The sequence below is a fragment of the Lacerta agilis genome, chromosome 12 (assembly GCF_009819535.1).
Source record: "Lacerta agilis isolate rLacAgi1 chromosome 12, rLacAgi1.pri, whole genome shotgun sequence".
Classification (NCBI taxonomy): domain Eukaryota; kingdom Metazoa; phylum Chordata; class Lepidosauria; order Squamata; family Lacertidae; genus Lacerta; species Lacerta agilis.
The window spans coordinates 53,095,273-53,118,824 of NC_046323.1; the positions used below are offsets into that span (position 1 = coordinate 53,095,273).

Here is a 23,552-nt window from a genome sequence, read left to right on the forward strand (position 1 = left end):
TGATTTGCGAGTAGGGACTACTCTCACTATTGAAACATATTGGCCAGAGTTCTTGGTGTGTTTTTTTTCCCTTGGTCCTCTGAGACCAAACACTCCAGTTCACCCATCTGGGCTCAGAGACTTCTAGCATTGTCACTTATATTCTTTATTTATTCAATTTATATACTGCACTTTTTCAAAAGATTCCGAGGATGGTGTGTGCGACATTAAAAAAAAATACACACCTTTATTTAAAGGTGGTATATAAATCAAACAAGGAAAGCTGGTATTGTGATGTTAAAATGGTTTATTTTAGAAGAAAACATTACCAAATAAGAAACAACAAGGAAATTAACAAGTTAAATGTTATACATGAATGTTATGTTTATATTTTGGTTAACTGAATATATAGTCATATGTATAATCAAATAAAATCTGAATAAACAGTAATAATAATAATAATAATAATAATAATAATAATAATACACGCAATAAAAATAAAATCCAGCATCCGTGCTGTGACATGGAAGGGGGGGGGGGAGCTTGTTTTCTCCAGCTCTGGAGGGCAGGATCCAAACTAATGACTTCAAGTGGCAAGAAAGGAGATTCCAACTCAACATCAGGAAGAACTTTCTGACAGCAAGAGCTGTTTGAGGGAGGAACAGTGATGGCCTCTCCTTCCTTGGAGGCTTTCAAGCAGAGGTTGGATGGCCACCTGTCATAGATCATAGAATTGTAGAGCTGGAAGGGACCCCACAGGGTCATCTAGTCCAACCCCCTGCAATGCAGGAATATGCAGCAGCCCCATATGGGGATCGAACCTGCAAACCTTGGCCTTTATCTGCGCCATGCTCTAACCAACTGAGCTATCCAGGCTGTCATGGATGCTTTAGCTGAGATTCCTGCATTGCATGGGGTTGGACTAGATGACCCTCGGTGCCCCTTCCGAATCTTCGAGTGTATGATCCGCGCACCCGCGTATCGTGTGAAGTCTCCTCGGGGCACCCAGAGTGCCGGGAGCCAAGGTGAGGGGTGGGGGGCGGGCCAAAGCATCGGCGGAAACCTCCAGGCCCCTCCGGATCCAGCAGAGGGCAGCGGCAAGTGGCGGCCGCGGCTGGGCGCAAGAGGAAGCGCCGCCGCCTGGTTCCTGCGCCTCCTCGACGCGCGGAGTCGGGAGGAGCCATTAAGGCGAGAGCCAAAGAAGGCGGCGCGGGCGAAGGGAGACGCGCGCATCCCTCCGCCCAGCGTTGGGGGCGCGCAGGAGGAGACGCGCAGGCGGCGGGGAAGCTGGCGCGCCCGCGGAGACAAGGAGCTTTGCGCGCGGGTAAGGAAGGGGGGCGCTTGGAGAGGCTGCGGTTCCCACGCCGCCCAGGGGCCCGGGGAGTTGCTGCCGGGGTCGAGGGAGAAGCGAGCACGAGGGCGGCTCCTACTCCTCCTCCTCTCTCGCTCCCTCCGCTCCTGCGCAACCTCCGCCCCTGCCCGGATCCGCGTTGCGCAGAGCGCGCGGTTTTGTTCGCGCGCGCGCGGCGCCTTCGCTCGCCCTCCGCTGGCGACTCTGGGGTCCCCGCGCGCCTCCTCGGAAGCAAGGCCCCTGGGCCGAGCACGGCAGCTCGCTCGCTCCCGCGTGAGTTTCCGCACCGGATCCGCGGCCTTTTCGGGGAGAGCCGGGAGTTTGGAAGCGCGCGACGTGGTTTGATCTCTCCTTTTTTTCGTTGTTGGATTTTCCCCAAACCCCAAAGGTGGGCGGGATCGCGGGTCTTGCATGCAGCCCCTGGTGCAGGCGCGGGGTTGGGGGTGGGATCCGGATCCGGATCGGGCAGGCAAGAGTTGTAAACAACTCCATACCCCCCCCCCATCCTTCCGCGCGCGCGCGCGCGCACCCTTCCGCAGGCGCCGAACTAAGATGTGGCGGCGTCTATTGTCCTTCGGTGGTCATCTCTGCAGGCTGAAGGACCTTTTGAAATGGACCAGGCCGCTGGAACTCGGACGGATTGCGCCCCCTGCTCCGCATCCCTCTCCGGCTTGGGTGGTTTTAAATCCGAATTAGATGCGTGCTGAGCGGGCTCCGCGTGGCCGAGGAAGGGGAGCCTTGCAATGGAGATCTTCTTAATTTCTGCATGTGCCATTATTAATTTCCCTTCTGTGCGGAAAGGGGTAGGCTAGGGCGCAACTCCGCACAAAGGAGCTTTTTTCCGTTTAGTTACTGCAAACGGCTTCTGTCCGGTTGCGCTTAAGGACAACGCGATCCGATCTTGGAGGTCCTTCCTAGCCGCCACCCCCACCCCCCAGTAGGATCCCGGGGCCAGTGCCACGCGGGGAAAGAAACGGTGGCGCACCGTTTTGGCCCTCAAGCGCCCGGGAGTGAATCCGAATTGGCACATGTGTGTGCAGGCAGCAAAATGAAATCTGGATCCGGAGTGGACACGCCTCTCCGGCGGGGAGATTTTTGTTTCCTTGTTAATCTTTTGGGAAGCAGAGGGGAGGCCTGAACCGGATCCAGGGAGCGTTTGGGCCTCCCGTTCCCCCTGTATGAGGAGGCAATGAGGCCCAAGTGTAAACACAAAACCCTGTTGCTGGTTGTGGGTTGATGCTGGAGGAGGCCTGGGGTGCTATTTTCAGCTGAGATTCAATCCCATGCTGGGAGGTCTTGCAACTGTTCCCCCCCAAAATTGACCCTGAGATGAAGAGCTTTTTGCTCTACTGATTTGAGCTACCCAAGGAGTCTAAAGTTTACTCGTAGGGTCATGGGTTCGAGCCCCTTGTTGGGCAGAAGATTCTTGCATTGCAGCGGGCTGGACTAGATGACCCTTGAGGTCCCCTTCCAACACTATGATTTTGTGACAGGCAGTGGCTCTCCTGGGTTTCAGGCAGGGAAATTTCCCCATTCCTACCTGGAGACGCTGCATACTCTGCCCCTGAGCTGAGGCTCTTTACCTTTGAAGCAGCCATTTAATCTCTCGGCAAACAAATCTAAATGGATACTCATCAGATAGCCGGTGTTGTCTACCTTTTGCTCAGAAGCAAGTCCCGCTGAGCTGTCTGGTTCTTTCTTAACTTTCTAGCCAGTGTGTACTCTTTGCAGACTTCCTCTGTGTTTTTCCTGTATCGGACATCTGAATGGAAAAATCTGTATTGGCTTACCACGGGCATTTGATATGAAATGTGCTTCTACTCTGGCTCTTTTTGAATTTCTACCCCACCTTTCCTCCTGAAGGAACTCGGGGTGGCAAACAGCAAGTGGCCAGAACAATAAAAGCATCTTTTTTAAAACATTCCAGTACAGCTGCAGACTGGAGGCCATTAACGGCATTCATACATGCAGAGGAATAGAGTGGTCGTTTTAAAAGGTTTTGTGGAAATGCCTAAAATGTAAGAAAAACAGCGTAGGGCTCTGAGTTCCTCAGAACTCTCCGCTCATTTCCAAAGCCCAATAGGTTAAAAGAGAAAGAGCATTTCTCCTGCCACTGATTTTGTATATGTTGCAGTCACGGTGGCAATGAGTGCCGGATATCAGTGGTGTGTACTGCATGAGGAAATCTTCCCTTCTTGCTGTTTCCCCCCCGGGAAAACTCACTCTTTACTGCTGAATCGGAGCCCCGATTCATTGGTAAAAGAGAGGGTTTTCCCCGGGGCAGGCAAACTGAAAACTGTTTGCACCCGTGCTTTCTAAGCACAGAGTCAGCGAAGTGTGTACGAGTCCTCTGTTGCATGCGTCTGTTTCCCTCTCCCTCTCTCATAATGCTAGAACTTGTGAACATCCGAATGTTGGAAGATTCAGGACTGAGAGAAGGAAGTCCTCCTTTGCACAGAGCGTAGTTAAACTATGGAACTGCCTGCCACAGGAAGGTGTGATGGCTGCCAAATTGGATAATAATAATAATAATAATAATAATAATAATAATAATAATATTTGTACCCCGCCCATGTGGCTGGGTCTCCCCAGCCACTCTGGGCAGCTTCCAACAAATATTAAAATACATTAAAATACCACAGATTAAAAACTTCCCTAAACAGGGCTGCCTTCAGGTATTTTCTAAATGTCAGGTAGTTGTTTATCTCTTTGGCCTCTGATGGGAGGGCGTTCCACAGGGCGGGCGCCACTACCGAGAAGGCCCTCTGCCTGGTTCCCTGTAGCTTGGCTTCTCGCAGTGAGGGAACCGCCAGAAGGCCCTCGGCGCTGGACCTCAGTGTCCGGGCTGAACGATGGGGGTGGAGATGCTCCTGCAGGTATACAGGACCAAGGCCGTTTAGGGCTTTAAAGGTCAGCACCAACACTTTGAATTGTGCTCAGAAACGTAGTGGGAGCCAATGTAGGTCTTTCAGGACCGGTGTTATGTGGTCCCGGCGGCCGTTCCCAGTCACCAGTCTAGCTGCCGCATTCTGGATTAATTGCAGTTCCCGGATCACCTTCAAAGGTAGCCCCACGTAGAGCGCATGGCAGTAGTCCAAGAGGGAGATAACCAGAGCATGCACCACTCTGGAGAGACAGTCTGCGGGAAGGTAGGGTCTCAGCCTGCGTACCAGATGGAGCTGCTAAACAGCTGCCCTGGACACAGAACTGACCTGCGCCTCCATGGGTAGCTGTGAGTCCAGAATGACTCCCAGGCTGCGCACCTGGTCCTTCAGGGGCACAGTTACCCCATTCAGGACCAGGGAGTCCTGAATGGATGCCAATAATAGAGGACTGGGCAAATTCATGGAGGAGGAGAGAGCTATTGGGGGCTACTAGTTGGGGTGTCTATGCTCTGGCTCCACAGGCAAAGGCAAAGATGCTTCTGAATACCACTTGCTGGAAGCCACAAGAGAGGAGAGAGGGCTCTTGGGTTTGGGCCCTGATTGCTGGAGATCAAATGGGCAGGTATGGGGTAAGGCAGTCGGTCTCGCAGGTAAACAGGTCCTGAGTTGTTCAGGGCTTTATACCCTAATACAGTGGTACCTTGGTTCTCAAACTTAATCGGTTCCGGAAGTCTGTTCCAAAACCAAAGCGTTCCAAAACCAAGGCATGCTTTCCCCTAGAAAGTAATGCAAAATGGACCAATCCGTTCCAGACGTTTAAAAACAACCCCTTAAAACAAAAATATCAAAATGGATTTTAGTATTTAACTAAATCCATAAAACGAAAGCAATAAACAATGGTTCTCTTGCCTTTGCTGCTTTTATCCATTTCCGCAGTCGCACAACCAACCAACCAACCAATCAGCAGCTGAACTGGCTTCCACACAGTCACAAAAACAAAGTCCCAAGTCGCAGTCACAAAAAACGCCACACAAACAATGCAAAAAAATAATCGCAAAAACAAAAGCACCAAGCATGAGCTCCAAATATCAGCTCAGAGCTCTGCAGTCAGAAACGGAAGACTTCTCTCGGAATGGTAGGGTGGAAATTAGCAGCGAAACACTAAAAACGGAAGCTCAGGACTCAAAATGGAGCACGCTCGACTTCCCAAACAAAGTTCGAAAACCGGAACACTCACTTCCGGGTTCGCAGCGTTCAGGTTCCAAGTAGTTCGAGAACTAAGCTGCTCGAAAACTGAGCTACCATTGTAGTAATACCTTGAACTTATCCTGGTAGCAGATGAGCCACCATTGCAGCCCACCACTCATGTCAGCAATTGTGCCGCAGCATTCTGCCCTTGACCCATCTCACTCTCTGCCTTCCCTTCCAGGTGCCCTTGGGACGAGACTGCATGACTCCGGAGCGAGTCCCCAGTCCTCATTCGGTCGACGACGACGCCCGCAGACTCCCACCGGCTTTTCCTTGCGGGGTGGGAGAAGCCTCGGCCCGTAAGCCTTGCCCCCGCGGACCCCCCAGCCGCTCTGGCCCCTGCTTCCTCCCGCTCTCGCTGGCTCGCGGACTCCAATGTTTTCCTCCGCAGCCGAGAGGGACAAATGGGGACCTCGCTTTGACTGTCCCCCTTCCACTTCCGCCGCCGCCGCCGCAGCCCAGGCCAGCGCGACAGGACGGAAGAGGAAAGCCAACTTCTCCAACGACGAGACGGAAACCCTGGTCTGGAATGTAGTGCGGCACTTCAGTGCCCTGTATGGGTCGGAATCGTTCCGGGCTCACCCCGTCCGCCGGAAGCAACTCTGGACCCAGATCCAGAGCCGCGTCAACTTCCTCGGTTACACGGAGCGCTCCATCGACGATCTCAAGCACAAATGGCGGGACTTGAGGCTGGACGTCAAGAAAAAGATCACGGCCAAGAGGCCACCCCCAGTGCACCGGCCAGGGCCCCCCCACAAGCCCCGCCTCACGCCCCTGGAGAAGATGGTGGCCTCCACATTCCTGCAGCCCACGCATGACTTGGAGCCCGAAATCGTCTTGGACCCGGGTAAGCTTCCGTTTATTATTATATACAGGTGAAACTCGAAAAATTAGAATATCGGGGAAAGGTTCATTTCTTTCAGTAACTGAACTTAAAAGGTGAAACTAATATATGAGAAGGGAAGTAATAGTACCACTGTATTCCGCTCTGGTCAGACCTCACCTGGAATACTGTGTCCAGTTCTGGGCACCACAGTTCAAGAAGGATACTGACAAGCTGGAACGTGTCCAGAGGAGGGCAACCAAAATGGTCCAAGGCCTGGAAACGATGCCTTAGGGAGCTGGGTATGTTTAGCCTGGAGAAGAGAAGGTTAAGGGGTGATATGATAGCCATGTTCAAATATATAAAAGGATGTCATATAGAGGAGGGAGAAAGGTTGTTTTCTGCTGCTCCAGAGAAGCGGACACGGGGCAATGGATTCAAACTACAAGAAAGAAGATTCCACCTAAACATTAGGAAGAACTTCCTGACAGTAAGAGCTGTTGGACAGTGGAATTTTCTGCCAAGGAGTGTGGTGGAGTCTCCTTCTTTGGAGGTCTTGAAGCGGAGGCTTGACAGCCATCTGTCAGGAATGCTTTGATGGTGTTTCCTGCTTGGCAGGGGGTTGGACTGGATGGCCCTTGGGGTCTCTTCCAACTCTAGGATTCTATGAGATAGACTCATGACATGCAAAGCGAGATATGTCAAGCCTTTATTTGTTATAATTGTGATGATTATGGCGTACAGCTGATGAGAACCCCAAATTCACAATCTCAACTTTGGGATTTTCATCAGCTGGACGCCATAATCATCACAATTATAACAATCAAAGACTTGACGTATCTCGCTTTGCATGTCACGAGTCTATCTCATATATTAAACTCCAGTAGCTAATGAAAACAATTGCTTACATAAATGGACTTTTCCACGATATTCTAATTTTGCGAGTTTCACCTGTACAAGCAAGACGGTCTGAGTATATTGCACCGATCCTAGTTCAACTGCACTGGCTTCCGATTAGTTTCTGGGCCCAATTCAAAGTGCCGGTTTTGACCTATAAAGCCTTAAATGGCTCAAGGACCACAATACCTCAAGGACCGCTTATTCCCATATGAACCTACCCGGGACCCTGAGATCATCTTCTGAGGCCCTCCTTTGTGTGCCGCCTCCTTGAGAGGTCAGGAGGGTGGCAACACGAGAACAGGGCCTTCTCTGCAGTGGCTCCCCGTCTGTGGGATGCTCTCCCCAGGGAGGTTCACCTGGCGCCTTCATTATACACCTTTAGGCGCCAGGCAAAATATTACATTAGGGATTCTGCCAATAAGAGATTTAAGCAAGGGGCACTTCTGTGCCAGGTTTGGAACACTTGCTGAAAACTTTTCTGTTCTGCCAGGCCAGTGTTTCTCAAAACTTGGGTCCTTGGCTGTTGTTGGACTACAACTCCCATCATCCCAAGCTAGCAGGACCAGTGGTCAGGGGTGATGTCAGAAATTCAGGTTTATAAGATAGGCGCCAAATGAGAGCCAGTGTGGTGTAGTGATTAAGAGCGGTGGACTCATAATCTGGTGAACCGGGTTCGCGTCCCCGCTCCTCCACATGCAGCTGCTGGGTGACCTTGGGCTAGTCACACTTCTTTGAAGTCACTCAGCCCCACTCACCTCACAGAGTGTTTGTTGTGGGGGAGGAAGGGAAAAGGAGAATGTGAGCCGCTTTGAGACTCCTTCGGGTAGTGAAAAGCGGGATATCAAATCCAAACTCTTCTTCTCCTTAAACCAGGGTTGCAGTCACCAAAACGGAATGCCTGGTTGCCATTTTGGGGCCGGGCGGCTCCTAAGTCGTATTTTTTTTTTTGTTCCTGAAATTCATTCTGGTTGCACAGATAAAATATAACAGATTCTGCAGGGTGTGTTGCTGGTGTGTGAAAACAGCCCAGATCCAAGGGTCTCTGGGCAGGCACCTCCAGGTGGTGGAGAAATCAGGCGCCACTCTGGCCCCCGGGCATCTTTACCTGGTTGAAAGTGGCCGATAGCCAGGAGCAAAAAGAGCCTGGTGAATTCCTAACGCTGCTTCCAGCCAGGGTGGATAAAAACCAATGGTTTTTTTTAAAAAAAATCAAAAAATTGGATTTTAAAAAATTTAAATCAGATTTTTTTTATTTAAATAGCATTTTTAAAAATAAAATGCTTTTTGGTGAAAATATATTACCATCCAAAGGTTATTCAATCATGAAATAAAGATTAGATTTTTTTTAATTATGTAGAATAAGGCTGTATATGTTTAATTTTTTTGGTAAATAAATTCCATTAATCCATTCACAATGTCATTTATGCTCTTCCATAGGTTTTTGTATGACTATTGGGCAGTTTCTCTGCCTACAAGATATTATCACGGATGCTCGGTTTACTTTTGCAGTTCTCAAAACTGAATTTGACTCAGCAGAGATCACATGCCTCTTCTTCACAGCAAAAATGTTATAACATGAACAGAGTTGAGAAAAAGACCTTAATCCTATTGTTCTACAAACCTATGAATACAGAATCAACCCGTTCAGTGTTAAGTTTCAAGAGGTTCAGTGAATAGAATAGAAACAATATTTTTCTGATTGTTTGGAGTGGAATGGATCTAATAAATTTATTTAAATTGCTATTATTAAGGTAATGATTATTTTTCTCCTTCCTAAGTAAAACAGAAAAGTTGTCCAGATATGAATGATTAACCTATTAAGCTGGGGATAAAAAAACTAATATGAAAAGTTGTTATTCTAAAAATCTTCATCTACTTGCATAATAAAATCGAAAATTCTTTCTAGTAGCACCTTAGAGACCAACTGAGTTTGTTCCTGGTATAAGCTTTCGTGTGCATGCACACTTCTTCAGATACACTGAAACAGAAGTCATAATAAAGTTATACCAGCAAGAATTAGTCTTTATGTAGAAAACTGTGATTTAAATCAAGCCTTACTGACTAGTGATTTAAATCGTGGTTTGAATCAGTTTGATTTAAATCAAATCCACCCTGCTTCCAGCTCTCTACGATTCTGCGAAATGAGCAAGCTGTTAAATACATTCGTTTATTTACATGACTTCCCTAATTGCAAACAGTCCAATGACCAGAAGTTTGTCTTTATTGCTGGGTGAGCTCGATTGTGTTTGCCGGGTAAAGAATTTATCTAGGTCTGTGTGTGGCGTTTGGGGGGGGGTGGCAGTTTATACCAGGGTGGATTTTATTTAAATCAAATCGATTTAAATCACTATAGTCCAGGCATTTCCTTTTTTTTAATAAAAGTTTATTGGATTTTCCAAATTAAGCCAATTACAAATACCCACATCCCATTGACAACACAATACACCCAACACACACAAAAACAACAATTATTTAAAAATCCTTCACTTCTTCCAAATCTTACTTGGGACCTCCTCTCGCCCTCTCTTGTGCGTTCATTTCAAATCTTCTTTAGTAACTTTATAACATTGTAAAATCTAAATCTTTACATCTAATCTTAATCTTACAATTACCGTATTTTTTGCTCCATAAGACGCACTTTTTTTCCTCCTAAAAAGTAAGGGGAAATACCTGTGCGTCTTATGGAGCGAATGGTGGTCCCTGGAGCTGAATTGCCCAGGAGCCAAAAGCAGATTGTGCTTTTTATTTTACAAAGAGAAAAGGGAGTGTTGAAAGGACCCCGCTCAGCAGCTGATCAGAAATAGATCAGGAGAGAGATAAGAGTCCAGGCTCCCTTTCAGCCCCGCCCTCCTTTGTTGAATGTGCTGCAGAGGGAGGTTGTTTGTTTCCCCAGGACATGTGACTGGCTGATTAGATTATCTGTCTGGAAACAGTAGAAATGGCTCCTTTTCCTTAAGATTTTTCAGAAATGTGAGTTAAACCCCATAAAAATGGGGCTTTTCCTCTTTGTTTTTCCCCCTTTGCAAAAGGAGCTTTGCTTTTCCCCCTTTGCAAAAAAAGCTGCAAAACCTTTAGCTGATCCTCAAAAAAAACACCAAAAAACAAACAAACCAGGGCTTTTCCCTTTGCAAAAAAGCTGCAAAGCCTTTAGCTGATCCTAAAAAAAGGCCTTTTGCCTTTGCAAAAACAGCTGCAAAACTTTCAGCTGATCCTCAAAAAAGCCAGGGCTTTTCCCTTTGCAAAAAAGCTGCAAAACTTTTAGCTGATCCTCAAAAAAAAACAACAACAAACAAACAGGGCTTTTAGAGGAGGAAAACCAGAAAAATGTTTTTTTCCTGGGTTTCCTCCTCTAAGAATGAGGTGCGCCCTATGGTCCAGTGCGTCCTATGGAGCGAAAAATACGGTATAGTCTACAAATCTTATATCATAAAACTTGTTCTTATCAACTACAAAATCATCTTCCAAATCTTAACTTCTTATATCCTTCCTTCTCTTAACTTAGTTAAGCTGTTGCTCTTATTATTTCTAATTCCAATCATCAAAAATATTATAATCAACAGTCCAGGCATTTCCAACAGGTAGATGGTGATGTACCGGTAGATCGCTGGACGTCTGTGGTAGATCACCGGTAGATCAGTGGCTCCCTCCAAAGAAGCTAAAAACCTTTGGCTCCCCTAAAAATAAGCTCAACATCTTTGCCCTGCACCCCTAAAATGACCTGAACCACCAAAAACAGGGCTCACCTTCCTAAAAAAAAAAAAAAAAAAGCTCACTGTTGCTTTCCTCCTCCCTAAAGAAGCTCAACAACTTTGACCTGAACCCCCAAAATGGGGGTAGATCACTGCCAGTTTTTAACTCTGTGAGTAGATCGCAGTCTCTTGGGAGTTGGCCACCCCTGCTATAATCAGCAAGACTTGTTTTAAATCATTTTTTTTAACAGAAAGGCTCATTCTTGCTGGTATAATCTTAATATTTACAAACAGATGAAAGTTTCATTTTTGGAATAATAAATTTTCAGAGTAGTTTTTTACAGTTATAATATCAAAAATTGTGGATTTGGTTATACTATTAGAAATACATGGACAGGGTAATTATGAAATTAATGGTGAGGTTTAATAAGTTAGCTCTTTATGTTTGGACAACTTTTCTGCTGTACCTTATTGGAAGGAGAAACATAATCATTTCCTTAATAACAATTTATTTAGCTAAAACAATAACATTATAGCATAGGTATCCATGTTTGTTAACTGATGTGGTTAAACAGTTCTTTTTTTAAAAAAACTTAGACTGAGTTTTAACACACATGAGAAACTTAAAACAAATCCTTATTTCCAGATGAATAGCCTTTGGACTATACAGTCATACCTCATGTTGCGAATGCTGCAGGTTACGCGTTTTCAGGTTGCGCACCGCGCCGAACCCAGAAGTTCCGGAACGGATTACTTCTGGGTTTCGGCGCATGCACAGAAGCGCCAAATCATGCTTTGCGCATGCACAGAAGTGCTGAATCGCAACCCATGCGCAGACGTGGCGCTGCGGGTTGCAGACTCTGTGGGTTGCGAACGTGCCTCCCGCACGGATCACGTTTGCAATCCTAGCGTCCACTGTAATGTACTTAAATAGAAAAGTATCTTTAGAAAGGTTTTTACTCCAAAAGCATTTTATTTTAAAAATCTGATTTAAATCAAGAAAATCCGTGTTTTCTAACTTAAACCAATCCTTTAACCAGCAAAAGGTTGCGGCTTCAAAGTAAATCCTCAGATCTGGCAAGGAAAATCCACCTCTCTCCTTAGAGTCTGTCAAAATCTTATATTTTATTCTAGGCTTCTTCCCCTGCCAGATAAATTTAGATAAATCCTTTTGCCATTTTGTAAAACAATCCAATTTATCTATGATCGGTATCACTTGGAATAAAAACAGCATCTTTGGTAATACATTCATCTTTATGGCCGCTATTCTGCCCATCAAGGATAGCTTTAACCTAGTCCATGTCTCTAGGTCTCTCTTAACCTCATTCCACAGTTTTTCATAATTATCCTTGAACAGGTTTATATTCTTAGGAGTCAAATTCACCCCTGGATATTTTACCTTTTTAACAAAGTTCAATCCAGTGAGATCTTGCAATTTCTGTATCTGCAATGGCATCATATTTTTTGTCAATACTTTAGTTTTGGCTTTATTCAGTTTAAATCCTGCTACTTGTCCAAACCTATCAGTTGTCTCTAATGCTTTGGGAACACTGCTTTCTGGATCCTGATTTTTATCCACCCTGGTTTATACCTTTTCTATGAGACTCTTCCTGCTGTTGACCGCTGCCTGCCTGACGTTGACTTCAAGGGATAATGCAACGCTTTGCTTGTTCTCTTTCCCTGCAGAGATTTTCTTCCCCGGAGCGTTCAAGCAGTCCTTTGTAGCTTTGCAGCCGGGCCTCAACCACCCCAGTATCTACATTGACACCAACGGGCAGCCCTCCTCTCTCCCTGACGTCGAAGGCTCCCTGGTGCCTCGCGTGGGGGTCCAGAGCCCCGACCCCTCCTCTATGCTTTGCGAATACAGCAGAGGCGAAGGGCAGAGCAGCTCAGGTGGGTATCGCTGGTGCCATTGCAAACGGCCTGGCCATAACAGTGACAACAATTATAATATTTGTATGCTACCCAGGGGCGTCTTAGCCATAGAGGCTAGTGGCACGGGGTGCCAGGGCACCGGGTTCTGGAGGGCACCAGGGAAGAGGCAGAGGCTGGACGCGGCACCTCCCGGTATCAGCTTGCCACCCTTGCCCGCCTCCGCCAAGCAGCATTGCGCCCAGAGCTCCATCTGCCATGGCCACCGCGGCATGAAGTGGCCAGCTGAGGCGGGAGGCGCCGCGGCCAGTCTCCGCCTCTTCCCCGCCGGAGGAGTGTTAGGATATTGGTACAGACCGAACTGCGATGCTGGTATGAGTTGTGTTTTTCCCATGAGAAAGACAGCTGTTTCGTCTTCCTCGCAACCATGTGATGTTACTGTATATCTTTACTTTCATTTTCAGTTCTGGCTCGAGAGAGAGAGATGCTTAGATGCATTATGCATAGCTCTGACTTACTGAGCTGGCAAGCAGAGACACACTCTGCATCTTATCCACAATGAAATAGTTTAGCCTTAATGGCTTGTGTGTGTCGTTCTTCACGCTGGGGAACAATCGCATTTCAATGTGCCACTGGACTCGAGTAGCCAGGAGTGCACCCAGGCTTCGTCCCGACCTTGGGGGGGCCAGTCTCACAACTTGCCCCAGCGGGACGTTTGCTGACAAGGAGCTGCCCTCCAGCTGCTGCCCGCCTCCTCCAGCCCCACCGGCAGAGCTGTCCTCCCAAAAAACCCTGGGAAAGGAGTGAGCTTTGCACCAGGGCGCCGGATATGCTTAAGATGGCCCTGATTCTACCCAACTGACTGAGACGCTGCAGCCACTCTTATAAATTATAAACTCACAGAAAAGCATCACATATTTAAAAAGCTTCCCGATACAGGGCTGCCTTCAGGTGTCTTCTAAGAAGAATCGGAGGGCTTTCCGCAAACAGGGAGCCACCACAGAGAAGGCCCTGTCAATGGGGGGGGGGGTCACTGGGTGCAGAGCTTGTTCTCTGCCCCTGAGCTTCATCGCTTCCCTGCTGCAGGTGCCGCTGGGAAATCCTGGGGTGTGGAAATCTGCAGCAGGTCAGATCTCATTATTTTGAGCCGCCTTCATGCAGGATGAGTGCCTGTCTTTAACTGCCCACCTCTTGGATTTGGAGGGGGAGACCGAGGAAGCGGCGGATGATGCAGACTAGAGGCTAAGAATAAATCCACGCTGCGTATTTTCCACTGTGTTTGAAACTTGCACGCCACTTAGAAGCCGCTTAGGAAATTAAATGCTATCTGAATGAACTTGCAGCCTCATACCCGGCACTGCTGGACAGTTCTAAGAAACCAGAACTTTTGATTTCGGCAGTTATAATCTGTTCCGTTTTGATATCCAGCGGTTAAAAATCGGTGCCCTTTTAAAAGGTTCCTTCTGCCATTTTAGGTTCATAATGGCGTCTGGTAGTACCCAAACATAGAGGGAAACCTGTTCCTTCATCTCTGGGACCGCTGTGCAAAATTTGGTTACAATATATTAATACATAGTGAGTTGACAAACTTTCAAAATGTATATCAGGCTGGCAGGGTGTATGTGGCGTTGCCCAATAATTCTTAAGACACGTGGATACCAAAAGGTTTTCAGCAGCTGCGTGAAAGTGCATGTGTGTCTGTCTTAGGTTTGTATTTCCTGCCTTGACGTCGTTCTCCCCTCTCACTCGTTGTAGCCGAATCGGGACCAGAGCTACGGACCCCGGAAATGTCCACCATGTCCCCCCAGCTCCGAAACGAATCCCTCGTCTCCTACGCTTCCGAGGAAGAGGATCGGGACGGGCCGGAGGCGGAGGGCAGGACGAGCCTTCAAGCGGCGCTGGAAGCTCGGCTGTCGGCTGAGGAAGACTCGAAGTTGTCCGGCCGGCAGGCCGCGATGCTTATCCGCAGGTGCAACTCTCAGGGGTCGGCCGCCTCCCTGCCAGAGGATGCCCTCAGCCACGCAGACGCCCACTCAGACTGGGACCACGAGGGGGGCCCTGACATCCCCGCCCTGGGCCGCTCCCTCGACCCCTCTCAGCCGGAGGAAGAGGAGGCGGCCAGCCAGGCTGCGGAGATGGGCTCCTTGCCCCGGGGGCTTCTGGGGCCTGCGTGGGAGAAGGAGGAGGAGGAGGAGCAGCACTCCCGGTCTCCTCTCCACACCGGGGCCCTCACCGAGGAGTCCCTGCCATCCTCTGCCTCACCTCACGCAGACCAGGCACCCGCCTCGCAGGCCTTGCCCAGGGGGGTGGGGTGCTCCCGCCGGCGGGAGGGTGGCCGGGAGACCTGGAGGACTAACATTCGGCGGCTGATGGACATGGAGGACCAATGGGACCAGCTGTACCACCAAGAGCTCGCCATGTGGCAAGAGGAGAGGGCGCAGCAGCGAGACGAGCGCGCCCGTGACAGGGAGCTCCAGTTCCGGCTCCTAGGGGTCCTCACCGACATCCGGGACGAACTGCGGTACTTGCGGCAAGAGAGGGCCGTGGCGCAGCAGGACAGGCCCGCGGCCCGCCAGGAGACGGCGTCGCAAACAGTCACGCCGGCGGCCCACACCTCCTCCTCTCCTCTGAAACCCGAGGCGGCACCTCCAGAGGCATCCCTCGAGTGCACCCCTCTCTTCTTCCCTCTGAAAGCCGAAGGGGGCCTTTCTGGACCGCACCCGGGGAGAGGCGGCCAGGGAGAGGCGGCCAGGGCGATTCGGAGCCCCCACGGCGTCTCCCGCCGGGGCCGGGGTCGTCCGCGCGGCTCCACGTCCAAGCACAGAAGGATGTTTGTGCCCAGCAGCTAGGGGGGAGCGGGCGGTTCCTAAATCAAATAGACGTTGTTTGTGTGTGTGCAGAGCTCTGGAATTTCCTCCAGGCAGGCAGGCAAGCTGAGGGCAGAGAGAGCAAGCGTGTTTGTGTGTGTGCCTGATGACAACGTTTTGGTGATATATATAAGGATTTGTTGCACACTGCACTTGGGCGGACCTGAAAAGGAATGGCGATTGTGCGCGACTGTTCGGCCCTTGGCGAATGAATGAATGCATGCGGTGGTGGTGTTTTGAGTGCGGGAAAGTGGCAAGGGCCTATGGCATCCCGCCCGGAAGAAACGTTGCCTGCATTGTCCCCTCCATCTACAAATACCGAAACATGGGTGGCGGGGAGAGGGCTGCTCGTTGTTGATACACCGCAAGAAACACCGTGCCTACCAGCGAGTGCCGTTCTGCGGTGGAAGAGGGTGCCGGCCGGACAGGGCATTCGGTGGGCAACCGGCTCTCGGATTTAATACCAGGGCAGCCGTAAGAAAGGGCAGAGAGGGGTGTTAGCTGGGAAGGACAAACTAAGTGTGCGTGTGATGGAGTGTGTGTGTGTGTGTGTGTGTGTGGACAAGTGCGGAACATGTTTTGTACGAGTAGGATTCTGGGTCACGCCCTTAGTTGCTGTTGTTCCGAGCATTTTCTGCAACTCATTTAACGGACTGATTTGCCTATGTATCTATAAACACTTTTTGGAAAGAAAAAGCAAACAAGCAGCCGACCAGTTTGTCTGTGTATTTTAGTTACTGGGGAAAAGACTCGCAGCAAACCCTTCAAAAAAAAATATTTAACGTTAGAGGTCACTTTTGACAATAATTCCCCTGAATCGTTTCTGATTTGGGACAAAGAGTTTACTTTGGGAGGAGGAGAGAGCCATAAAACATTGCCGTCCTCGGGGTGCCTTTTGCCTTCCCATTTTCATGATGCTTCAACATCTGGGACCCTCCAGATGTTTTAGACTTTTACATATTAGGATTATTATTTATTGAATTCATGTACCGTCCTATACCCGGAGGTCTCAGTACGGTTCACAGAAAAGATCACAATACAGTGGTACCTCGACTTACGACGTTAATGCGTTCCGGAGGCACCCTCGTAGGTCGAAATTTTCGTAACTCGGAAGTGAGCTATCTCCGGACGGAAAAAAAACTTCGTAAGTCCAGAAAACCCAACCTCGTAAGTCGAGGTATCGTGCCGCCGCTTCCCCTTCGTAGGTCGAAAAATTCGGAAGCGGCGGCCGTTTGTTTTCTTCCAGAAGTCATTCGGAAGTCGAAAACAACGTACATCGAGGAGCTCGTAAGCCGAGGTCCCACTGTATATAAAATCAAAATAAGAACAATAACACACACACACACTGGTTAATTAATCACAATTATATCCCACTTTTCATGAGTCTGACGAAACTGCGGGAGGCAGTGGAAGACAGGAGTGCCTGGCGTGCTCTGGTCCACGGGGTCACGAAGAGTCGGACATGACTAAACAACAGAAGATATCCCACTTTTATTTCAAGGAGCTCAAGGTGGTGTGCCTGTGTGTGTCCCCCACCCCCAATTTAATCCCCTATATTAACAGGGATGGCCAATTCCCAAGTGACTGCGATCTACTCACAGAGTTAAAAACTGGCAACGACCTACCCCCACTTTGCGGGTTCAGGTCAAATTTGGTGAGCTTTTTTTAGGAAGGAGGAAGGCACATTTGGGGGGGGGGTCGAAGTTGGTGAGTTTTTTTCAGGGAGGAGGTAAAATGTTGAGGTTTTTTTTAGGGGAGCCACAGTTGTTCAGCTTCTTTGGGGGGGAGCCAATGATCTACCAGCGATCTACCACAGACATCCAGTGATCGACCGGTAGATCATGATCTACCTGTTGGACATGTCTGCCCTATAACAACCCTGTGAGGTAGGTTAGGCTGAGGGGCAATGGTGAGCCCAAGGTCACCCGGCGAGTTTCACGGCCGAATGGGGGATTTCTCCCACGTTCAAGCCTGGCGCTAACCACTATGCCGTACTGCTTCTATGGACCACAATTCCCACCTGCCAGAATGGTGGGAAACTCGGGGCAGGGGGGAATAACACAGCTAATCCAGCCTCCAGCAAGGGGGTGCCTTTAATACCACGACTCTTGGCAGCCCCGGGTGTATGATGCTGGCTCTGACAGGATCTGTGGTCCACAACATCAGGGGGACGAGGGATTAGGCTGCCCTAATCTAATGGTAGGCCTAAGGCTGAAAGCTTTCCCTCCAAAAATGAGTAAGAGCTGCCGTTGTGGGCGCCACAGTTTAAGGAGGATACCGAGAAGCTGGAAGGAGGAGAGCGGACGAAATGGTAAGGAGTCTGGAGGCCACACCTTATGAGGAACAGTTGAAGGAGTTTGGGGGTGTTTAGCTTGGTTAAATAAGGCTGGGAGGTGCTATTGCAGGCAACTTTTCAAATATCTCGATGTGTTGTCCCATGGAAGATGAAGCGAGCTGGTTTTTCTCCTGCTCCGGAGGGCAGGACTCGAACCCATGGCTTCAAGTTACAGGAGATTACAGTGGTACCTCGCAAGACTAATGCCTCCTGCAACGAAAAACTCGCTAGACGAAAGGGTTTTGCGATTTTTTAGGTGACTCGCAAGACGAATTTTTCTATGGTTTTGCTTCGCAAGACAAAAATTTCAATGCTATGGGAAACCGCGCTTCGCAAGACGAAATTTTCGCAATACGAAACGACTCGCGGAACGAATTAATTTCGTCTTGCGAGGCACCACTGTACAACTTAAACCTCAGGAAGAACTTTTCTGGCAGGAAGATTTGTTCTGACTGCGAAATGGACTCCCTCAGAAGGTGGTGGGCTCTCCCTTTTTATTTATTTATTTGCTTTTCCGTCATACTTCGTCGTCAACGCATACTATGTTACGGTCACGCATAAACTACGTAATAAGAAAAAGATGGCATGGGTATAAAACCTAAACATACGATAGTAATAATGGATTCCCTTGGAGATTTTTAAGCAGAGGTTGGGTGGCCATCTGCCATGGAGGCTTTAGCTGAGATTCCTGCATTGCAGGGGGTTGGACTAGATGACCCCTGGAGGTCCCTTCCAACTGTATTTCTGTAGCATCACAAAGGACGTGAACAGCTGAGCTTTCCACCCTGCACTCCTCTGGAAATTTCCGAGGGAGCAGGCAGGCAGATGTTCTCCTGCTTAAGAAACCTTTAGCCCAGGCATAGGCAAACTTGGCCCTCCAGATGTTTTGGGACTACAACTCCCATCATCCTTAGCTAACAGGACCAGTGGTCAGGGATGATGGGAATCATAGTCTCAAAACATCTGGAGGGCCGAGCTTGCCTATGCCTGCTTTAGCCAACCTGGTGCCCCCCCCAACAGCTGCTTTGGACTACAACTCCCATGAGCACCCAGCCAAAATGCCAAATGGACACCAGTGATGGGAACTGTAGTGAAACTCGGAATATCCAGGATGGTGAATGATAACAGCATCGCCACGCCTAATGCTCTGCAGAGTATAATCTGCAGGTGGTTAAAATCCTGCGTCGTCCGGCTTATTTCCACTTATGAAAGTTGAAGGCATTTAAAGAATCCCAACTTGCTTTTTATTTTCATTTTATTTATTCAACTTACACACCACCCTTTATCAAAAGACCCCAGGGCGGGGGAAAACCATTAAAAACACATTACAGAACATCAATAATAATAATAAAAACACACTGACAAATAATAAAACGGTTAATAACAGTCCTCTGCTTTAAACACTGCACGATGAAATTCAGCACGTGGGAGTGCTGCCCATTCCAGGCAAATTCTGCTAATTAAAAAAAATTAATTGAGACAACTCGGGTGCACTGGTGAATGTTGATATTCACACACATACACACCCCCAAAAAAATCTACAGCGGATCTGTGTTCACATATTGACTGAAGAACATTCAAAATCTCAAAGCACCCCAAGTATTCCACAGAATTGATCACCTGAGATAATTTGGCCGTGACTTAAGCCAATTAAGAAATCAGCCACTAGTGGAAATCTTACTTTAAAGCAGATGGAGATTTATAGTTCTGCCTATCAGGGCTGTTAGGGCATTATTATTATTATTATTATTATTATTATTATTATTATTATTATTATTATTATTATTATTAATATACTGCCCTATACCCAGAGGTCTATGTGGGGTGGAGGTTGACCCGAGAGTCTCGTATGCAGAGAGAAAGGACACCAAACTAAGGTCATATCTGCACCCAACATGTAAAGCCCACTTAACGCACATGGAGCATCGTAGTTCCACAGAGGATCAGCTACAGTTCCCGGGTTTTTGTCGGAGAAGCAACATCCTCTAAATGCATGGCATGGATTCGAGTCCTGCTCACCCCTCTTCCAACTCGCTGCATGCTCTGAGGGGCCTCCTGCTATTTCCCCAGCAGCCTCTAGGGGCGCTGCTTCCCTGCGCTGAGGAACGGCATGCTCAGAGGCGCCCTGCACAATCACAGAGGATTCTGGGAGCTGCTCTCAAGTTCCCGGGCTTGAGGGAACCCTTCTTCTGCCCACCCATGACAAGCAGCCGGCCAGCAGGCACTCCCCTTCCTCCAGAGCCAACATGGTCACTCCTAGATCTAGGAAGGAAGAAATACCAATGAAGGAACAACGGCAAGAAAAATTGATGAGCTATGCGGAACTGGCAAAAATTAACATATAAATTATGTGAAAAGGACAACTGGGACTTTAAGGAGGAATGGGATCTATTTACAAACTATTTGAAAAGACTTAGACTCATTGGCAGGTTTTGAATAAACGTACAAAAAAAATTATTAGTAGAATGTGAACAATGAGGGAAGGGATATTTACAATTGTATAACATGCAGAAACAATATGAATTAAACAAATCGGATAAGGGAGCTGAGGGAAGTCCGGGGAGGGGGGAAAGGGGGGGAAATGTAATTGGTTGTATTATTGATAAATTGTATTGATTTAAATCATTCTTAATAAAAAAACAAAACAAAATACAAAACAAAACAAACACGGTCCCCTCTAGATATCATTTGGGCTCCCAACTGCCATCAGCCCCAGTTGGGGATGAGGACAGGAGCTGGAATCCGGGAAAGCCAGAGGGATGCTGTGCCGGCCGGCCGGCCCTGCTCCACAGGTGGTCATGCACTCTCTTTGGTGTGTATTTTCCAGTGCAGGCTGAGGTAACTGCTGCTGATGAAGGCCTTGCCACATTCGGCACACTGGAAGGGGAAGTCGCCCGTGTGTTTCTTGCGGTGTGACAGCAGGCGAGCTAGGTAGGCGAAGTCTTTGCCGCAGTCCCTGCACCTGAAGGGCCTCGGAAGGGTGTTCTGGGGAGATTTAAGCTTCCATTTCCGCCGCGGGCTCTTCCCACCCTCCGCCGGGGCCTCCTGCCGGAAGGGAAGCTGGCCGGTCGATAAGGCATCGCTGGGCTGCCCCGTCTCCTCTGGATTCTGCAGCTGCGGCCCCAGAGGAACGTACACCTTTTCTATCGTGTGGGAAAGGAGCTTGGAGCCCCTTCCCATGAGCAGCTGCCCCCTTTGGACGTGGCTGCGGCGATGCGCAATGGCTGAGCTCTGGAAGCTCGACAGCTTCCCGCAGAGAAGGCACATGTACCTCAGCCCTGCGTGGAACTTTTGATGGTTGGAAAAATGCAACTTCGACAAGCTCTTCCCGCAACAGCAAAGCAGCCTGGCCTCGCCCAGCGCGGCGCCTCCGCGTGCCCCTCCTGCCGCGCACGCACGGCGGTGTTTCCGCAAACCGTCCTTGAACCCGAAGCTTTCCCCACAGCGGTGGCATATGAAACTCTTCCCCTCGGCGTGGCCTTGCTGGTGAGCAGCCACCTGCCACTTGTAGAGCAGCTTCCTCCCGCACTCCTGGCATTTGTACAGCTTCTTTGTCGCGCGAGCCGTGGCGGGGCCGCCGCCCGTGTGGGCCACGCTCCTGCGGTGCTGCTTCCGCTTGTGTCTGCGGAGGCTGCCCTTGGAGGCGAAATGTTTGCCGCACTCCGGGCAAGAGTGCTGAGCGGAGGAGGCTCGCAAGGGAGGGCGAGGGAGCCCCGTATCGCCGCGGCTGTCCTCGTAGGCCGGTTGGGCGACCCCTTGCTTCTCGCTAGCCTCCCGGTGTTCCCCCGGCAGAGCGATTGGGGAGGAGTCGTTTAGCGGGGGCTTCTGCTGCCACTGCTTCCTGCAGTACCTGTAATGTACCTCGACGTTCTCTTCCTGCTTGACCAGCAGCCCACACCTGGTGCAGGGATACAGTGTCTCCTCTCTGGCATCTTTGCCCTGGTGCGGCCGCTCGGGGTCCCGCGAGGCGGCCTGGCTTCCCCGAGCGCCACGCCCAAGCAGCGATGCGAAGTGCAGCCGGAAGGCGTGCTTGCAGAGGCACTTCCGCCTGCGCCGATTGTGCCTCTTCAGATCTTCCTCCAAGTGACCCTCCTCGTGCACTGCGAGGTCGATCCGGTGCATGAACGAGGCCTCGCACTGGACGCACGGCCGGGGCCTCGCCTCCTCGTGGCTTTTCTGGTGCCGGAGGACGTCCAGGAACCTACGGAATCGGTCCCCGCAGTCGGCGCACTGATGCAACTTCTCGGGAGCGTGGACGCCTTGCTGCGCGCTCAGCCGGTTCTTCCCGGGAGAGGCCTTCTCATCGTCCGCCGTGGCCGGAAGGTGCATTCGCTGGTGCATCCTCAGAGACAAAGGGCTCATGAAGCACAGCCCACAGGCAGAGCAAGAAAAGGACATCTTCCTCGTGGCGATCTCCTGATGCATTCGAAGCAGCCCTTCCAACCGGAACCTCTTGCCACATTCCCCGCATTTATACTGTTTCGGTGCAACGGCAGGCCTCTGGGAGCAGGCCGGGCTTGCCGGGCTTTGCCCATGTTCGATGTGCAAAAGAGGCTCATCCTTTGCAGGGTCCCCTTGTGTTCTGGCCGACAAAGGCAACTGCTCGGGGGTGCGCCCCGTATCACCGTGTTGGGTCACAACCTCCTCAGACTCGTCACGTAGCGTCTCGAGATATTCCGCCTGCCCTGTGCGCTCCTCACGACATGCCTTTGAGGCCCCATCGTTTGCTGGAGGGAAAGAGAGAACGTGGGATTATTTCTCTTTGGACAACAGAACAGGTGATGTTATCTCGTTCCGGGAACTTTAGTTCTTAAAATAAATGCCAAACACGGGATTTAGGAGAAATTGAAAGTAAGCTTTTATTGCAATAAAAGGTCCAGGGAGTCATCTCCAAAAGACTGGACATCAATCACAGGTATCCAAAGGTTTTTATAGATCCTTCAAACGTTACATATTCATGCCTTGCATTAAGCATCAAGCCAATGAGTGAATGACAGCAACCCAGAAATCCAACCCTCTTGTCCCCAGAAGACTCTCTGAACTTCACCCTAGTTAGCTGAGACAAGGAGATTCACTTCTGCTTTGTTGTAACAACCTTGTGCCCCTGTGAACTCTCCTTTCGTTGGGCCATTCTTTCAGCTTGGTAAGCATATAGATCTCATTATGTCATTTGGTAAAACTCTATATATGTATCTCAGACACCCAGAACATTCTGCAGACATCCTCTTTCTCCCAACATCCTGACTCACTTGGGGACATAGGACCCATGACATAACTTATCTTCTGCGGTCAGTCTGCCTAGCTAGATACTTCTGCTTGGTTCAGCTGTAACCCACAAACTCTTTGTAAGAAGCATTCCTTACAAGGTACAGTCTTAACGCATAAGCATACAGAATAAAGCAAAGGTGAGATTATATATCTATTCCAGGTTACAACAGTGAAAGGGTTGCACCCATCAGTACTCAGAGCAGAACCATTGCAATTAGTAGGCATAAGTAATTTAGGTTCATCAATTCCTTTTTTTAAAGAAATCTTTCATTTGCAATTTTTCAACAATGCGGTAACAAAAAAATGTAGAATCCTAGAACTGTAGAGTTGGGAAA

The 23,552-nt window shown here is 49.2% G+C and overlaps 2 protein-coding genes across 2 annotated transcripts; one reads left to right on the plus strand and one right to left on the minus strand.

Moving 5' to 3' along the window:
* The first annotated feature begins 1,095 nt into the window (after positions 1-1,095).
* On the plus strand, positions 1,096-15,618 carry LOC117056149. The gene is made up of 4 exons (XM_033166316.1): positions 1,096-1,303; positions 5,645-6,310; positions 12,562-12,768; positions 14,503-15,618. The coding sequence occupies exons 2-4, from the start codon at positions 5,839-5,841 to the stop codon at positions 15,594-15,596; spliced, it is 1,773 nt and encodes a 590-aa protein (XP_033022207.1). The 5' UTR covers positions 1,096-1,303; positions 5,645-5,838; the 3' UTR covers positions 15,597-15,618.
* Positions 15,619-20,745: 5,127 nt separating this feature from the next.
* Positions 20,746-23,405, minus strand: LOC117056022 (zinc finger protein 814-like). Its single transcript, XM_033166040.1, has 2 exons — positions 23,402-23,405; positions 20,746-22,676 (listed from the first exon to the last, which is right to left on the minus strand). The coding sequence occupies exons 1-2, from the start codon at positions 23,403-23,405 to the stop codon at positions 20,746-20,748; spliced, it is 1,935 nt and encodes a 644-aa protein (XP_033021931.1).
* Between the last annotated feature and the right edge of the window lie 147 nt (positions 23,406-23,552).